The 19,261-nt window shown below is 53.7% G+C and overlaps 1 protein-coding gene across 1 annotated transcript; it reads left to right on the forward strand.

Annotated features, from left to right (window-relative positions):
• Nucleotides 1-895: 895 nt before the first annotated feature.
• Nucleotides 896-1,894, forward strand: LOC136996265 (olfactory receptor 14C36-like). The gene has a single exon (XM_067317197.1). The coding sequence runs from the start codon at nt 917-919 to the stop codon at nt 1,892-1,894; it is 978 nt and encodes a 325-aa protein (XP_067173298.1). The 5' UTR covers nt 896-916.
• Nucleotides 1,895-19,261: the final 17,367 nt, after the last annotated feature.

The raw sequence follows: 19,261 nt of genomic DNA on the forward strand, positions 1-19,261 counted from the left end.
GGCTAATTGAGCAGGCACCAACTAAGACCTGTCTAGCATGCAAATATGACTATGAATCAGTCATCCCCCCCCCCCCCATAAATAGGGGGCAGCCCAGAGCCCATTGAGCTCTCCTGCACAGCAGCGGGCTGCATTGCAGAACCTTCTTTTGAGCAGGGACGCCTCTCAAGGTTACTCTTCGAGGCTGAGAGATTCCTTACCCGCAACAGATCCTTGGTAAGTGATTAATAGCATGCTAAACTTTGCTAAGTTATATCTCTGATTGATTGTGCACATAATCCCTTAGACGTAAACCGCTGACCAAGTCTGAGACTACGATTGGATCCAGCCGCACCTAGGCTCCTCTTAGAAGGAGTTTAGAAAGCAAGGGGGTCCTTTCTGAACCTCGTGACTCAACGGGAGGGTCCCCTTCACACATGCTCCTTTAGACATAAACAGTTGACGAAGTCTGGGGCTAAGATTGGATCCAGCTGCTCCTAGGCTCCTCTCAGAAGGAGTTTGGAAAGCAAGGGGGTCCACTCTGAACCTTGTGACTCAACGGGAGGGTCTCCGTTGCATGTGCATCTGACCCTGTCCTTCATGCAGTAAATAACTGAGTGAACATTGCCAGTTGAACCTCATGAAATCATTCTTATTTATGACTGAACTTTGTTAAGTCGCTGACTTTCCACAATAAACATAGTGCTGCTTCCCTCTTATGAGTGAAGTGCATCACTCCTCTGCGAAAGGGGGATGGCTGGGAATGAGCCAGCTCTCTCTTCAAGACACCCCATCCATAGGACATTTGACCATTTGACTCTGGGGTTTCTGCCTAGGCTGCAAGCCAACATGGGGAGAGGTAATGTCTGCTTTTGGGGGAGGGCAGAGTTGTAATAAATAGAAAGTTTTGCTCAGAGAAGTCTGTCCTAACTTGTCAATGTCTTTCCCTCGCTGGACAGTCCCCTGTGCCCAGAAGAAGCAAATGTCCAACAGCAGCTCCCCGAACGAGTTCCTCCTCCGAGCATTTGCGGACACACGGGAGCTGCAGCTCTTGCACTTCTCGCTCTTCCTGGGCCTCTACCTGGCTGCCCTCCTGGGCAATGGCCTCATCATCACAGCCATAGCCTGTGACCACCGCCTCCACACCCCCATGTACTTCTTCCTCCTCAACCTCTCCGTCTTCGATCTTGGCACCATCTCCACCTCTGTCCCCAAATCCATGGCCATTTCCCTCTGGAACAGCAGGGCCATTTCCTACTCAGGATGTGCTGCCCAGGTCTTTTTCCTTGTCATTTTCATTTTGGCTGAGTACTTTCTTCTCACCGTCATGGCCTATGATCGCTTTGTTGCCATCTGCAGACCCCTGCACTATGGGACCCTCATGGGCAGCAGAGCTTGTGCCAAAATGGCAGCAGCTGCCTGGGGAAGTGGTATTCTCAATGCTGTGCTGCACACTGCAAATACCTTTTCACTACCACTCTGCCGAGGGAATGCCGTGGAGCAGTTTTACTGTTCACTTCCCCAGCTCCGCAGGCTCTCCTGTTCGGGCTCCTACCTCAGGGAATCTGGAGTTACTGTGGTTAGTGCCTGTGTAGTCCTTGGGTGTTTCATTTTTATTGTGCTGTCCTACGTGCAGATCTTCACCGCTGTGCTGAGGATCCCCTCTGAGCAGGGACGGCACAAAGCCTTTTCCACGTGCCTCCCTCATCTGGCCGTGGTCTCCCTGTTTGTCAGCACTATCATATTTGCCCAGCTCAGTTTGTCCATCTCCTCCCCAGCTCAGGATCTGGTGATGGCAGTTCTGTACTCGGTGGTTCCTCCAATAGTGAACCCTCTCATCTACAGCATGAGGAACAAGGAGCTCAAGGATGCGCTGAGGAAACTGATCCAATGGGTGCAATGTCGGCACCAATAACTGTCCCATGTGCACACACTCCCTGTTCCCAGGGTACCTGACATCAAAGCTATGGGTTGTTCATTTCTTTCTTTCTTCCTTTTCTCTGATGCCTTCTTGTAAAAAGGAAAAAGTTTTGGTTTGTGCCACTTCTCAGGAATCTCTCATTTGAATCTGGCCCAGAGACTGTGTTGAAGCAAGAAGGCATCTTTCCCCTTCATCAGCAGAGATGAAGCCCACTAGTCTGAGCTCCCTTGCATGTCCTCAGTGCAATGAGAAGAGTTTCCCTTGGAAGTGTCATTCTCAGCTCTGACAGCAAGGGAGCTCGGGGGGGCAGAGTCAGGCTCAGACCAGTACAGACAGGGTGTGACCATGGTTCCTGTTTCACTGGGAGTGCTCACATCCCCTGGCCACAGTCAGGGTGGGATCTCACATCCCTCTCCTGAGAGGGTGGCTGCCAGCTGTCATCGTGGGCTTGTACCTTCCCTCTACAGTGCTCCAATGCTCAGTGGAACAGGAGTGGAGGGGAGGAGAGTCTGGATGCAGCCTGTGGGGACAGATCCTGTGCTCCTCAGGACCGTCCTCCCACTGCCACAGCAGGCATTTCATCACTGAAGCCTTCAAATTGGGGCTGCAGCTTCCCTGGAGACAGGGCCACCAACAGCAGCAGGACTGTCTCTTCTCAGAGCTGTTCTCCTCATTTCCACACTGTCTTGCCTTCCTCTGAAGTGTGTATATGGCCTTAATGCTCCTGTAACGTGGTGCTGGTAGGGCTGTGCATGTGTTCTATGAGCACAGGCACCAGCAGGCAATGGGCACCCTTATGCCAGAGCTGGCCTCCAGAATAACTTTTCTATAATAAAAGTGGTTCTTATCAGTGACCTACATGAAGTCTGGCCTTTCTTCAGAGGCTGGAGTCAAAACTACGCCCAGCGGATTGCACTACAAAAGGGCCTGCTGCTCTGCTTGTGAAATCTGCGGGTTCTGGGGGATGAGCTCAGAGACCCAGTGTGATCTGACACACTCACTTGGGGAAAGGCTCTCTGGGGAGCAGGAATGTCCCAGGAGAAAAGCAGGGCAGCGTTCAGAGGTAGAAAATGAGAACAAGAAACGGTTTCTCTGTGCACCAGCTTGGGGCAGGCTGCTCTGTCCCTGGGGCAGCAGGAGCTGCTGGAGGGGCTGCAGGGCCAGAGCTCTTGGGCTGTCCTGGGCAGCGGGGTGGGCATGGAGGGGCTGCAGGCAGACAGGGAGGGGGATCTCCTGGACACAAGAGAAGGGGAGATGGAGAGTGACGGGTGTCATTGTGGGGCCTCCTCCCCTTCCGGGGAGCTGCTCCCCTTGTCCTTGGGCCTTGCCTGAGTTATGCTGTGGACATGCCTGTGCCTGGCCCTGAACCTCTCGGGTGCTGACCTGACTTCTCGTCTCTGCCTCAGACCTGCCTCTACACTACAGTCAAGGAAGCCTTGGTAAGGAAAGTTGGGATCTAAGAAGATCCCAGAGAAGGTTGTAGGTCCCAAAGGTGACCGTATATGCCCACAGCAACAACCCTTGCCTGACAGCCAATTTAAAGGTGTAAGGAGTGCCACAGATTTGGACCCTCTACCCAGGTAACACTGCATACAGAGTCTTAGCTGGTTGAAAAAGCGAGGGCAGCCACTTGGGTGTGATTTTATAATGGATAGTTGGGAGAGCAGGTTTTCCTGTATCACAGCTCAACTGTTTATGCACCATTTGTGACAGGATTCCTGCTACAAAGAGTATGCTGTCGGGAACAGCAAGAGCAGGGCTGCTCTGAACAGGAAGGGGAGTTGGGAGCCGAGGGTGCCGGCAAGGCAGGCAGGGCAGTGACCCACCGACGAGAGGTCCTGTCCCACAGTGCTTGGACAAGAGGAGCAGAGCAGGTTTGGGGATAGTAACCAGGGTCAGGCACAGCCCAGCGGTTGCCAGACAAGGCTGAAGGGCTTCAACCAGCCCTGCTTTGTACAGGAGGTTGGACTGGAGACCTCCAGAGGTGCCTTCCCACCAAAACTCCTCTGCGACTCCATGAATGGAAAGACCCTGGGCACAGAGACAGGCTCTGCCTGTCCCATCGGCTGCACTCCCAGTGGGTGAGGGGCAGAGTCCTTGGCCAGCCCCACACTCCCTCGTCCTCCTCTGCCTCTGAGCAGGACAAGGCCTGGGTCTGGGATAGGGCCCTGCTCACAGCCCCACCACAGGCTGCTCCCTGTAAAGGGTGAAACCCCGACATTCCCAGCATGGAGCTGATGCCGAAGCAGCAACTGGAGCTCAGCCAGCCCAGTGGCCTCAGCCCTCCCTGGCCCAGCTGTGGGGCCCCAAGTGGGGCTGGTCACCCTGCCCCACTGCCCCCCATGCTCCCTGTCCCACCATGCGTCTTCCCAGCCCTGGTGCTGGCCAGCTGCCCTGGGCTGGGGCAGTTCCAGCCCCCAGCGAGGGGGAAGGGACACAGACAAGGTGGGTTGGGAGAGGGCAGCTCCCCTCTGCCACACTGGGGCCGGGGCTGGGGCTGGGCACAGCTTTTCCCAGGGAGCTGCCTGAGGAGACGCTCCAGGTGATCCTCCACCTCTGCCCTGGCACAAACGGTGGAAGGGGGACAGGCATCAAGACCTTGTCCGTGCACGCAGGCGTGGAGCGAGGAAAGCCAGAGCTCAGCTGGAGCTGGAATCAGCCAGGGATGGGGTGGGCAACAAGAAGGCCTCCTGTCATTAGATGCAGATACTATGGCAGTGAAATTCATCATTACCGAGGCTTGGTTGAATACGATCCAAGACCTAAGTCACCTTTTCCCTCCCTAGGAACTGCCAATCCCCTGGATGACTGAGTGAAATCCACTACTTGACCAGCATACCATAGAAAGTATCCACCTTGCAAGTAGTAAGCATCCTCGGGGACTTTGTTAACACTCTCGATGGTGTGGTGTTATCACCAGGGAGTATGTTGGCAATATCTAAAAATACAGGACCCCTCACGTATCAGACAATTCTGACCCTTGTGTTGGGCAATCCTGGATACTGTCACATAAATGTTGATGCACTCTGCAATAATCCAGGGAACCCACAGCGGCTGGCAACCTCTTCTGTGACATGGCGTGTGAGGCCCAACATATTTAAACCCACCAGTGGGGCAGTAGAAACCAAGGTATCCACCTGATTCCCCACACCAACCTTACCTTCTGCTTAAGTGTCAGCAGTCCCTGTCCAGGAGCCTGGACTTGAGTCAGAGAAACTAATGCTCACATTACAGGAGGAGACAACACCCCCCAATATGATCACCATACTAACGAGTGGTCTATTAAGTTTGTCCTCTTACACAACTGTGCACATGTAAAAACAGCAGATAATTCCAACAAAGGGTGGCAATGTCCACAGGCCACGTAGCCATTAGGACTCATTATGGGAGTCTGTGAGCCAGTTAACCACTGACTTCATGGCTCATGCGCCACGGTGGGCAGTATGCAATTTCAAATTTCCCTGATTCCCACTACCACTACTGCAATACCAGTAATAGCTGTCCAAGGATTTCCAAAAAGATTGGCAGTTTTTAACTCTGAAGTACATGCATTTTAAGGTAAGATTCGATGAGACAATGTTAACATTAGTAAGATATATTCAGATTGCTCACAATGGACAATACCGTATGTGATCAATAGTTTAAGTCCCATTGGAAAACCTGCAGAGTTAGGGATCTTTCCACTGGACTGGAAGCTGCGGGATTGGGCACAGGAGTGTCTCTTCCAGATACTCTTCTCCCTCTCTGCACTGACAAGATGGGAGGAAGCTAACTTGCTCAAACTGAAGTGCCTGACTTTTAGACATCTAAAACATCACCCTGCTTAGTATTATTTTGTTCCAGATGCTTCCTATGTCAAATAATCAAAAGGACAGCCTTTAAGTTCTTTAAGATGAGAAGATTTCCCCCTTCCCCTAAAGGGAAAGCAAGGCATTTAGGTCAGGACATTTAATAACAATGTTTCCTCAATGTTTCCGGAGAAACAGAGAGGAAGAAGATGTAGAAGAAAGCAGGGGATTACAAAAGAGATCCTCGATATTGGCTTGTTTTGAAAGCAACAGCCTCACAGATGTTCCAAGTCAAAAAAGGCAAGTACTGAAAAATAGAAGGAATAACTTTCCAAATACTTATCTAAATGGATGGACCGGCATCTGTAGATACTAGTAAGTATTTTTGCCAGGAGATGAGGTTGGCTTTTGAAGCACAGATGTGATGGATGTTTGCAATAGGCCAAAGTGAACAGGGAATTTCCCAGGCATGGCATGAACTAGTTCACAACCTCTTTACAATACTGTGCTCTTGAGAAAGAATCCTTTGTGAGCATTTGGAGAAGGTAGAAAGAAGACAGTAAAATCTCTGAGGACTGTAAATGTGAAGCGGAGAAATCAGGGTGCGATGAATGGCTGAGAGGAATATTTCTGTCTGTGCTACCTAGGAAGCAAGCAAGGGAGCAAAGAAGGAAGGATCTACCCTCCCGTCGAGACTGTGAAATTCTCACACTTGTTTCTTCATGCTCCTGTCTCAGCGGGATGTACTGAAATTAGACATGGGAGCAGGAAATGAAACTGCAGTTGCTGAGTTCATCCTGGAGGGTTTCTCAGGGCTTGATCAAAGACTACAGCTGTTTCTCTCCCTGCTCCTTCTACTCATATACCTGACAACAGTGACAGGGAACACAACGATCATCTTCCTCGTGTGTGTGGATCACCGCCTGCAAACTCCCATGTACTTTTTCATCAGCAGTCTGGCATTCCTGGAAATCTGGTTCACGTCCTCCACAACCATCACATTGTTGGCGATTCTGAGCTCTGGAAGGAGACCAATCTCATTAAGCAGCTGCTTTGCCCAATCCTGTTTCTGTTTTGCCCTGGGTTTTATAGAGTTTGCACTCCTTGTTGTCATGTCCTTTGATCGCTATGTTGCCATCTGCCAACCTTTGCATTATGCTGCTGTCATGAAGTGGCAGCTCTGCACCCACCTGGTTGCTGCTGTGTGGTCCGAGGCTTCACACTCTTCCGCTACCGCCTGGTCCTCCTCTCAAAGCTGACTTTCTGTGGCCCCAACAAGATCCACCATTTTTTTTGTGGCAGCTCCCCCTTGTTCACACTGTCCTGCTCTGATGCCAGCCTGCTTTGCAAAGTAGACACCATTTTCATATCGCTTGTAGTGCTGGGTTCCTTATGTCTAATCATAGTGTCCTACATGTGCATCTTCCACTGTGTTCTGCACATGCCAGCAGCATCTGGGAGGAAGAAAGCTTTTGCTACATGTTCTTCCCATCTCACCAACTTAGCCATTGTCTATGGAAGCTGCATTGTTCTCTATGCACGGCCCTCAGAAGGGGTTTCCTTGGGGAACAACAGAATTGTAGCTTTGCTGAACACTGTCCTGTACCCATTCTTAAACCCCTTCATCTACAGTCTCAGAAACAAGACTGTGAAACTGGCCCTGAAAGTGAAAGGAAGCAATGTGAATTGTGAGTCTTGGTTACAGGGGGTTCTCATAAAACAAAATCTAAAAAATATTGATAAAATGTTGAACACACACACACACACACACACACACACACACACACACACACTTCTTAGGACTGGGACATAGACTGCCAGTGCATGCTGACACAAGGAAGTTTTCATAAGTCATCTCAGGAAATTTAGCTGAAAACTCGGGGGACAATGTCCAAGGGTTGCTGAGAAAAGCTCAAAACACCTCTCCTTGAATAACAGAAGATGCTAAGCACGAAAATTAAGCTCAGACATTACAATGGGTTCAAATTCATTGGATTCAAATCCATAATACACTTCTCAGTTTCATTAGTGTGAAGAAGACAGCCTCATTGATTTGGCAATGATAGCCTGCAGATGATAGTTTTATTATTCACTTTGGAGGGAGGTTTCTTAAAAATTCACATTTTTGTAATATAGTGTGAGCATGTCCACTGTTTAAAGCCCTGCTTTATCTATCTCCATTGATGACTCTAGGATGCATTCTCCTGAAGGAAAAAAAAAGAACATCATATTTCTTCTTGGAGAATTAGGCATTTTCTACCTTTGTTTTCTTTCCTGAAGGATTATTTCATCATGAAGATTTTTTTCAAATAAACTATGTATGCTTCTATCACACTTTTTTCTTCTTGTCCATCAATGAAATTATATATTCCTCCCTATCCCCCCTTATTTTATACTTCTGTCTCTATCCATATCTTTACATGGCAAAGTGATGGGCAGAAGCATGTACAATTGATAAAAGGAAACTTATTTTAGAGAAATAATCAACACACAGAGATCCCTTTTCTCCTTTTATTTTGCATTCCACAGGGAAAAACAAAGCACAGAGGAAGGGAAAATATTGCCATTGCTTTACTCCTGTGCAGTTGTTTCTAATCAGCATTTCATTTTGTTAGGGCCTCTGAGGGGCAGAATTACTGTTAACAGTTCTTTTAAATTTTGTGTGTGAGTGTTCCATTTCCAAAGGGAATTCTACAAGGGTGAACTCTTTATAGGAAAATCCATCTCCTCATGTGGGACCCCAGGGAAGCTATGGCACATTGGGTGACCAAAGCTCAGCCCAGCAGAGCACCTGGGTGCTCTTGGGCACCTTGGTCATCCTGCTCTGGGTGGGTCCTTGTGCACCACAGTGAAGGATGTGGTGGCCCTGGGTCTTCCCATCCAGGCCCACACCTCCACCGGCAACACAGGGTTAGGGTATGCAGGCAGACGACTAGGCTCTGCCTCAGAGTTGAGAGAACTGAACAGGGCGTGAGAAACTAGTGGCTATGAGAAATCATTGGACACTGCAGGGAACAGAATGAGACCCTGCCAAGTTCCAGACAGCACAGTGAGCAATGGCTGGATTTCAGCAGTGGTTAAGGGAGAGTTACATGAGAAAAGGACAAGCTTCACACATAACTGGTGTATTGGAGATCCTTCGGGGAGTAGACTCTTGCAGCACCAGCAGTACTGAGGTAACGATATCAGAAGCACCACATGAGCCAGGGGTTACCTAGCTAACAGTACCAGAAATATTAAACTTGAGTACATAGGCAGTAAAACTGGGACCAATGAAGAAAAAAATACTTAGAGATGGGCTGTTTATTTCAAAGGGGATAAAGCTGGAGAAAGGGAGGGATCAAGCTGCATCATAGAGGAAGCAGCATGGGAAAATGGAGACAAAGGGAATAAAAGGGGCCGGTCATGTGTAAGCAAGCTGCTGGCAAGGACACTTGTCTGGCCAGGCTGTGTACCTGGTCTCTGCGGTGTAGCCTATCATTGTATTAAATCCTTTTCCTAGCTCTTTTCTGGCTGAGCGTGCTCGCTGTTCTGCATGAGTGCATGTGTGGAAGGCTTGCAGACGTCAAGGCAGCCAGCTACCAGAGACACCCATGCGAGGGTGCGTGTGAGGTCTCCTGCAATCTTTGAGTCTGATTAGCTGGTGAGCAAGAACAGGACCAGGCCGTTTGTATCGTTCATGTTTGTGAGTGCTGCTCACGTCTCTGTGGTGCCTGTAAAGGTACTGTGCCCCTGCCGGAGTTGATTTTTTGGTGGTCAACCATGTCCGTACAGAGCATGTGTATGCCTCTTGGAAGTACGTGCCCTGTCTCGCTGCTGGCAGGACCAGGGAACAGAGAACCGCAGCAGTCTCCCTTCCAGTGGACCAGGAAGGAGGAATCCCTTTATTCAAAAATCCACTGGATCCAGCGTCCTCTAACAGTGCAGGCCCTGGAGGTGCTGCAGCCACTTGGTCTTGATGTCGAGGTCCCGCTTCTCTGTCACCTTGTGGTTCCCAAAGGGCACAGAGGCTTAGGCTTTGGGGCTGCAGCATGAAGGACCAGCTTTGGCACACATCATTCTAGTTCCCCACTATTGATTTAAGCAATACAAATACCGAGATCTTACAAGTGTTTGGGTCAGTGATCCCCTAGACTCAAAGGGAGTTTTGTTTTGTTTTATTTTTTTTCTGATCAGACTATCTGCCAGCCTTTATCATAAAAGTGGCTGGGGTTGGACAGGCAGTGCCATATGATCTACCCTCCATTTCTAAACCATCCACAGAAAGTAGCACTATTTAGTCAGTCTAAATAGCAGGGGCAATGGCCACTGTTTTGCTGGTGGTCCATAAACAGGACAGTTGTGCTAAGAAAAACTCTGATGTCTAAGGATCTGTTACACATTACTAAACACATCTTCATCATGTCCAAGGGTTAAAAAAAAGCTGGGGGATATTTAAGCCAAATAACTATCTCAAATATCTCAAGACCTCTTTTCTCCTTTTGCACAACAAACATTACTCTCATGTTAAGGATGGCAGGAAGGTATCTGGGTTGAGAAACTTTTCTGAGCTCCGTCAGGCATTGCACAAACATCTCCATAGCTCCATTATTGCCATTTCTGCCTGCTCTGAGACTGCAGATAACATGGGCACAAGAATAAGGTGCCCTAGCCACAAGCTGATGTGTAGATCTGGGGCAGCACAAGGCCCTGGCTATTAGTCTTTAAATGGTTTGTCCAGGATTTTGTGAGAGAGGTGCCCAGGCTACATGGAAAAGCACCACAAATGTAAAAGCTGGGAATGCTTTTTGTACCATGAAAAGATCTTGAACGTCAGCCAGCACCAGTGTTTCACACCTGTAGTCGAACCCCAGAAATAGGGAAGGGCTGTATTTGCTGTGATGTGTAACACGTGCAGGAAACTGGGACAAATCACATTTCTTTCCTGGAGGTAGCACTGGAAGTAGCGTGGGATGAAGAAGGGGTGGAAAGGAAAGCTCGGGGAGAACGGGAGTTCAGGAGGGTCACGAGTCTCGGGGACTTTCTTGGGTTGGCTCCGCCCATGCCGGCTTGAAGGTCTCCATGGCGAGGGACAGTCTGTAACACACCATGCTGCATCTCTATGGTCGCCTGGAGGGGACACCCTCCCTACCATGTCTATGCTCAGGTGGCTCCTCTGGGCCGGCCTCCAGCGCTTCTCTATGCTCTCTCGGCAGAGGGACACTCTGGGATCCCCCCTCCAGCCCCTTTCTTGGGCTGCTGATGGAGACAAAATTTCAGGGCCACCCGCTCATGGCAGATAATGCCAAAGGCTGCGATGGCCCCTGGGTTGTTCGCCCACTGCTGAAAAAAAGGCCGCGGCCTCTCGGGGCTCCTGTGACGTTCACATGCGTCCCCAGGCACAGACTCGCCCAGGCCCCGGGGCAGAGCGGGGCCCTGTGGCAGCAGCGCCCTGCCAGCAGCGTTTCCCCACCGACGCTCCCCTGCAGCACAACTCCCGCAGCCCAGGGCCAGCCCGGCGCCGCTCCCCCTCGCTCCCCACCCCCGGCGCCGCTCCCCCTCGCTCCCCGCCCCTGGCCCCAACCGGCAGCAGCCGCCGCAGGCTCCGGCCACACGAGCACACGCCGGGCCGCAGCGTCGCTCCGGGCTCCCTGCGCAGCAGCCGCCAACACCCACCGCTGCCGCAGTTGCTTCTCCGCGGCCTCGAGAGCGGCGCCGCGGCAGGGCCCAGCGGGGGCGGGGCCGGCGACACCAGGGCGGTGGCCATGGACACACAGGCCCCGCCCCCACAGGGCCGGAAGTGTTGCCTCCCACGGAGCATGCGCACTGGCGCAGAGGAGGGCAGCGAGGGGCGGGGTGGGTGCGGGGGCGGGGCTGCCCGGGCCCTGCGGGGAGGGAGGGGGCGAGAGGCGGCTGGTGCCGCGCAGGGCAGCGTCTCCCGGCGCGGGGCCGCCTGGAGCCTCGAGCCGCAGCGCCGGGAGCTGCCGCGCCAGGGCCGAGAGCCGCGGGCTGGGCAGAGTGAGCAGCTGTGCGTGCGGGGGCAGCCAGAGCCGCCGTGGCCCGGTGAGTGCGAGCAGCTGCTGGGGAAGGCCCGGCCCGGCCTGGGCCGCCTGCGGCCCCGCGGGAGCCCCCGGCTCTTGCGCCCTTGTGCTGGCGGCCCCGCGGCTCAGTGCCAGCTGTGGTGGCCGTTTGTCAGCGCCATCCCGGCCGCAAGGGGAGGGCACGAGTGCAGCTGGGCTTGTGGTGGCTCCAGGCTGGAGGTGACAGCAGGCGTGGTGGAGCCAGCAGAGGTGCTGCTGGTGCTGCCTGTGGGCAGAGTGGTGTGAAGGCGCTTTCTGAGCTTCCTCGCAGACCTGCTGGTCTCTCCGTGGGCTTCAGAGTCTCGGGCTCCTTTCCCTTCCCCCCACCGCAGCAGCAGGGATCTGGAAGCAGAGGCTCAGGGAAGCTCCTTGCCTTTGGTGTCGTCCCTGCCTGGAGGTTCCGGCTGAGAAGCCCATGGGGAAGTGTTGTGGGGGCGAGCAGGAGCTGTGAGCAGGCCTGCCCCACGCAGCCCCTCTGCATGGGGAATGAGCCTGCCCTGCCGGGGCCGCTCCTTCCCCCAGAGCTTCCACAGCCCATGTTCACGCTGTTTGTAGTTACCCCTGGATGTTGCCAGGAGAAGGCTTGGCTGTGCTTTGTGTCTGCTGGGAGACCGATGCTGGTGAGTTGTGACTGAAGGATCAGCATGAAATGTGCCTCTGGCTAAAAGCTGGACTGGAGCACACAGGCATTTTTTGTCACCTTGGGTTTTGCCTTCTGAAATACCAGCATGTGCTGACCGAGAATGGATTTTGATAGGAATGGATTTGCACTTAAAATCGACGCCCTGATTTTTTTGTAAGTCAAATTCGGTAGCATATTGACAGCCGATGTTCTCTGTATGACAGGAAAGGTGCAGTTAAGGATATCGGCTTTGTTCTGCGGACTCTTTGTACATCTGATACCCTCGACGCTTGGGCCGCTGGCCAGCAGAGCACCGGCACAAGCACCGTGATGCAACGCTGCCACTTCACTGTGGAGCGCAAGAGAGTCAGTGCAAGAGGGACGGGGGCTTCAGCCGGTGCCTGTGGGGTGGCCTTGGCCCTGGCACAGTGATGCACCCAACATGCTGCCAGCAGCAGCAGCCGTGCAGATCTGAGCATGCACTGATGCAAGAAGAAGAAATATGTCCTGCAGAGTCATGTTTTAATTCTGCATTTCGGATACCGTAATTCATATTGCTGTCATGTACCCTGATAGCAGTTTTTTCATGACCATCCCTTCCCTCATGTGTGTTGCTTCTATGTGAAAGTGCACAAGTGATAATTTCTGCTGTTTTACTGTCCCTGTAGTTCACACCCTGTAAAGCCTGATCGGAAACCTGTTGTTAAAAGTGAGGGCTGGCTAAGATAAGAAGTGGAGCACAATGAAGACACCTGCCTTGCTCTGCCCTGCTCCTGGAAGTGGTCTGCTGCAGGCTAGGCTGCCTCTTGGAAGGCTTTGTCATCTCAAAAGTGATCATTACAGCAGTGTATCCCTGGCAACTCTAGGTGCTAAATTCCACACGGATGCAGAATTGCTTCACTTTTTAGGCCATTTTCAGTGTACAGGTTTTGGAAGGAAATGATTTCTTCTGTGTGTCTGAGAGGGCTTGCAAGCATTTCCATACATAATGTTCTGTTGTCTTCCCTCTGCTGTTCATTCTTGTATCTCTTTTTTGTTCTCTCCCTCCCCACTTATGCTTTCTCGCTGTTAGCATGCTGCTGAAGCAAAGGAAAGGAACTAGGGGATGTGGGGGGGGGAGGCGGGAGGGAGAGAGGGTGCTTAAAAGGTGCAGAAGGCAGGTATGTGAAACTAGGGAGCCCTTTTAAAAGATATGGATTTTCTGCTCTCCTGTTATGGGGAAAATCAGGAAATTGAGAGGAAGAAGAGAAAAGAAACTTTTTTCTTAAATAAAAGTCAGTAGGTTGTATATTAAACGCAATTAATTAATGGTATTAACTCCATTCCCCCACCCTTCAATCTCAAGGGCTTAATTTCATTCTGGCTGTCCCAGGGGCACGATGGGAAAGGGCAGAGTCAAGAGGCTGCGGCCTGGCTCTTCAGTGCAGCCGCAGGGCAGAGGGCTCGAGGGTAGTAAATGAGCGTGGGGAGAAACAAGCCCATCTTCTGAAGCTCAGCACCCAAGTTCAGCTTTTTTTTCTCTTTTTATGGTAGCAGGTTGGGGGTTGATGTCACATCAAGCTGAGGGGGGTGTAAAACCATGCTGCAGCAGCACATGGTCCATCGCCTACAGTCCTGCTCTCAGCCCGTGCCAGTCCGTGCAGTTTTGTGATGAGAGGGATTTCTGTCTGAAAACAAGCCCCATGAGCAGGAAGAGGATCGCAGGAGAGGGGAGCACCTGCTTTGCGGGCTGGCCTGGGGTTACAGCAGCTGGAGGAGGTGCTGAAGCCGAGCCCGCAGTGAGGGAGTGAAGCTGCAGGTTGTCACGCTTCATTTGGAAGGAGACTGTTCCCATCTGCCAACCTGATGGTCAACCAGGTGGCCAAGCTGGTGAGGAGAGCCTTCAAGTGGGAGTGAGTGGGAGGAGAGGGTGACTCAAAAAAGAGTGAGGATGTAACAGCATGGGATGGCAATGAAAAGGTGCAGGGTGATGTGGGGAAGAGAAACACCGAGAGAGCAGTGGGAATGCAGGGAGCTCTGCCTAGGGACGGACGGTGAGGCATTCGAGAGTGTATGGGTGAGGATTAGGGGGCAGACCAACAGGGGTGGCCTTGTAGTGGATTTCTGCAGTGGATTGTCTGAAGAAGGGCAGCCTCTGCAAGGCCCAAGGAGCGCTGAGCTGGGGAGAGGAAAATTTGTCCTGCTCTGCAGATCCCAGCTCGCAGCTGGGCTCAGGGCTGTAACAAGAGGCTTGGAGGCAATGACGTGGTGAATGGATGTCCCCACGGTGGCTACCAAGGCATTGAGATGGGGATCCCCACAGTGACCACCAAGGCATTGTGATGGGGGTTCCCCATGGTCACCACCAAGGCATTGTGATGGGGGGTCCCCATGGTCACCACCAAGGCATTGAGATGGGAGTCCCCATGGTCACCACCAAGGCATTGTGATGGGAGTCCCCACAGCGACCACCAGGGCTTTGTTGATGGGGGTCCCCATGGTCACCACCAAGGCATTGTGATGGGAGTCCCCACGGTGACCACCAGGGCTTTGTTGATGGAGGTCCCCACGGCAACCACCAGGGCTTTGTTGATGGGGGGTCCCCATGGTCACCACCAAGGCATTGTGATGGGAGTCCCCACGGCGACCACCAGGGCTTTGTTGATGGAGGTCCCCACGGCAACCACCAGGGCTTTGTGATGGGAGTGGCATCGTGCCCACAAGGCCGTTGTGATGGGGCAGTCCCTGTGGTGACCATGTCTTTGCTGGGGCCAAAGCCCTGAGGTCCTCACTCCGAGGAGAGCGGCTCGATCAGGAGGAAGCAGCTCTCCTTGGTGCCAGAGTGGCAGGTCTCTGGAAGAGGATCCTGGAGATGGGCAAGGAGCAGCAGGAAAACGTCTGCTCCCAGCCCATGGATGGGCTTCCAGGCACACAGGAGCGCAGGAGAGGCCACATCCCAGACTAGCCTCCTTCAGGCCTTCAGCTTCACAGCATGTCACAGCTTCAAATGAGCTCTCTAGAGCAGCACTTCCCATGCCCCTGGTGTGGAGAGAAGACTTTGGGTACACAAACAGGAGACAGGGGAGAGAAAGGGCAGAGACACCAGACTGCAGAGCTGGGGCTCCCAGCATCACAGAGGGGGTGCCACAGGCTCAAGAAGCAACCCAAAGAAGTCAACAAGTCCTTCCTTTTGCAGTGACTTGAAAAGCCACATCTCTCACAGTATTCAAGGCAAATGGAGTCTCCCTTCTGCAAGATTTGCCCCAGGACTGTGCAGAGACTAGCAAGAGCAGGAAGGTCGGTTGCAGGGATGCTCTCAAGCTTCAGCAGCTGCAGAGCTGGGAGCTGGTCATCTCACAAACTTGGGAGTGAGTCAAAATGCAGGTCCTGAGGCATCGCACTGCCTCATAGGCTCTGCACCGGAGCCTGGACAGCAGCACTGCAGTACGTGGGCATGTCCTGAGAAGCCCAGAGTCATAAGATGTGGGAGATCCAGGATGTCAGCGCTGTACAGACCCCGGGAGAGCAAGGGTGCCTGTGGGGAGGAGGGCAGGGGGCTGAGGAGCGTACCCAGGGGAGAAGCACAGCCCCAAGGTGACACTGAAAAGCCCAAGGACCAAATGAGGCCCAGGAATGAGAAATGGCTTTCCTCAGGCTCAGCCAGAAGGAAAGATGGGCAAATTTCATGGGAAATGGGAAAACTTCTCCACATTTGCTACCTGGCCTCGCCCATGGCTTTGGAGCCTGGTAGGCTCCAGGGTCCTGGATAAGGGCCTCGGGATGATGTGTGTTAAGGCTATGTTTGCTCTTCTCTGGCATAGCATCTCCATCTCAAGCACTGCTGACTGAGAAACCTTGCCGAGCACTTTTAAAAGCAGAGAGCCTGCCTTGGTGCCTAAAGGAGGAAGGCTACGTCCTGTCCCACATTGTCCTACATCCTGCTTCCACAAAAAGAGTGGCCCACAGCAGAAACCAGTTTTGAGGCTCACCAAAGCATTTCTCAGCCTGTGGCCATGCTTTGTGCTGGTTCATCCCACATGCCTTGGATGCTGTAAAAATGCCAACCCCCAAACCCCAGATTCCTGCACAGGTCTGCCCAGTGCAGTGACCTGTCAGTGCAGGGGCGCAGAAGTGACGTCTCCAGTGCCCCATTTGAGATATTTCACAATCTTTGACAGTGTCTGGAGACATTCCTGAAGGATTTATCAGAAAACTATGGAAAATAACTGCAGTGAAGGCAGGTGGCTGCTTTCCAGCACATGAGGGGAAATCTCTCTGCTCTCTCCCTGCCTGTGCCATCTCCATGGCAGTGACCTACAGAGCCCCCAGATGACACGAACTGAGGTCACAATGGGACATGCCACATCACAGGGAGGTCTCCCCGGTGTCGTTGTGGGGACCCTCAGTTCCCTGTGAGGCCCAGGCACTCCTGGGTACTGCTCACACCGTCCCCACAGCTGCCCTTCATAGTGGCTCCATGGCAAGGAGAGGGGACAGGAGGCAGTGGGACCACGTTGGGGTAGCAGGAGGAGCAGGGGCATGTTGGAAAGGAGTTTTGGGTGACAAGACAGGAAGAGCGTCCTTCCTCATTGGATGCAGAGGTGATCCGAGGGCAAGGGGGCAAGCAAGATGGAGGACTGCTGGATGGACACCATCAGCCAGGACCACAGATCCTTGTTCCCAACACTCCTGCAGCTCTCCACCAAGGGTAAGGGCTTCAGGAGATCCTTCCCATAGACTGTTAACTGCCAAAACTGCTGTGAATCCCGGGCTGTGGGGGTGCCTGGACAGGGCTGGGGGCTGCTGCAAGAGCCCTGCCTGAGGGTCCCCTCTGGCTCAGGGGACAATGTGACAGCCAGGACTGCTGGGTCCTGGGGCTGTGGCTGTCCTGAGCCCCAAGGCTTCTGTGCGGCCAGCTCCATCACCTCTTAGGGTGGGGGGGGCATGGGAATCCATGACAGGTTTCCCTGGGAGTGGGTCCCCCTTTGGGGTCTGGCTCTGAGAGGAAAGGGGTCCTGCATCCCAGAGGATGAGGTGGCCTGCAGCTCCATGGGGCTCTCAAGACCCTGCTGGAAATGTCCATATACCATAATGAAACCTTCACCTTTTAATAACCCCAAGTCCTCTGTATGTTTGGGAAAATCTCTGTTCCTTCCCCCTCGATCCTTCCAACTTGGCGCAGCATGTTTTGCGCTCAGAGGTGCCACTTCAGATGGCCACAGCCCCTGTGCTCCTGCAAACTGGGCTCAAATCACTGCACCCAAAAGAACATACATTGGAGAGAGCAGACTGGAAACAGGCGGAGGTACAATCCCCATTCAATAGGGCCTGGCTGACGCCAATGTCTTTTCTCTGAACTGGGGTGGGCAGTGCTGGGGTGGGCAGTGCTGGGGTGAGCCCAACACAGCCATCTCCACCAGCCCTCTCACGACCCCACACCACCACTCCCTACCGAGCCCCGGGGCTGCCGTGGGCAGGGGCCTGGGGCAGGAGGGGGAGAGGACACTGCCCTGCCCTGCCCTGCTCCGGGGGCAGCAGGACACTGCCCGCGGGCTCCGCAGCCCTGGCCAGCCCCAGGGCCCCCATGCCGGTGCCACGGATGCCACCAGCACACGCCCCAGCGCTGCCCCCCTGCGCCCCGCACGGCCCCCAGGGCGCAGGGCAGCCAGCAGCCCCGCGGGGCCCCTGCCGCACAGCACAGACCCGCCGAGGTAGCGGCCGTGCCCCGGGGCCCCGCACTGCCCGCCCACACGGCGCCGCGCTGCCCCCAGGCCCCACCACGCCCTGCGCTGCCGCCCACAACATGGCACCCAACCGCAGGGGAGGGGGCAGAGCTGGCCGCCAGGGCAGGAGGGCCCAATGTTGCCATGGCATCGCCCAGTGCAGCCTTTCTATTGGCTGTCAGGAGGAGGAGGGCGGGCATCGATTTCACTGATGGCTCTGTCAGCCAATAGCAGTCCAACATGTGGAAAAAAAAAAGACGTCAAAGACGTGGAAGAGGGGCGGGAGCAAAGCAGGCGAGAAGCGAGCGGGCGAGAGGGTTTGGTGGGGGCTGCGGGCGCGTTCAAATGGCGGCGGGTGCCCTCCCGCCGGGGCGGGGCAGCGGTGCTGGTGCCGGGGCTGCTTTGCTGCAGGAGCTGCAACAGGGGCTGGTGGGGCCGTGAGCAGGGGCCAGGACGACGTGGGCCAGAGGGGGGAGCTGCCCTGCAGCCAGACGTGGCGGCCTGCCCCGAGCAGCTGGGCCGGGGCGGCTCGGTGGGGTTTGGGGGCAGGAACCTTTGTCCCTGTGGTGGCTCTGGGATCCCTGTTAAAGCATTTCCCTGAGGTACTGCTGCCAGCGCAGCCCCAGGTGCTGCTGGGAGCTGCGTTTGGGAGGTGCTGGGCAAAGTGTGAGCAGGCTGCTGGTGTCGTCGCGAGGTGCCCTTCCCAATGGTGTCTTCTGTTGTGAAAACTGCATTTCCGAGTGTCTCTGAGAGAGGCTGTGCCCGCGTGTCATGCCGTGCCTTAGCCGTTGTTTTTGCTCCCTGCCTCTTGCTTTGCGCCGAGACCTGTGAGCCTGGCAGCAGGGTGAAGGGTGTTTGCAGAAGAGCTCTGTAAGTGTGAGCTGTTTTGCTTGTCAGGGCCTTGAAAGTTGATGAGTGGCCAGTGCTTGCACTTGCTGTTGTTCTTTCCATGCTCCTAGGTCAGGGTGAAGAGTTGCTGAATTGTGTCTCTGCTGGTTTCACCAACTGAGATGCCCTGGCCTGAGTCCTTCCACGTGTCTCCAATTGTCAGGGCCTAAAATAGGAGAATGCTTATTGTCCTGGATGTGTAGAGGATTTTCTGGTTTTGTTCAGCATTGGGGAAGGGACCAGACTTCTGAGTAGTGGGAAGGCATCTCCCTGTGCCTGGGACATGAGGCCCTGCTGTCTTC

The sequence above is a fragment of the Apteryx mantelli genome, unplaced genomic scaffold (assembly GCF_036417845.1).
Source record: "Apteryx mantelli isolate bAptMan1 unplaced genomic scaffold, bAptMan1.hap1 HAP1_SCAFFOLD_33, whole genome shotgun sequence".
NCBI classification, from domain to species: domain Eukaryota; kingdom Metazoa; phylum Chordata; class Aves; order Apterygiformes; family Apterygidae; genus Apteryx; species Apteryx mantelli.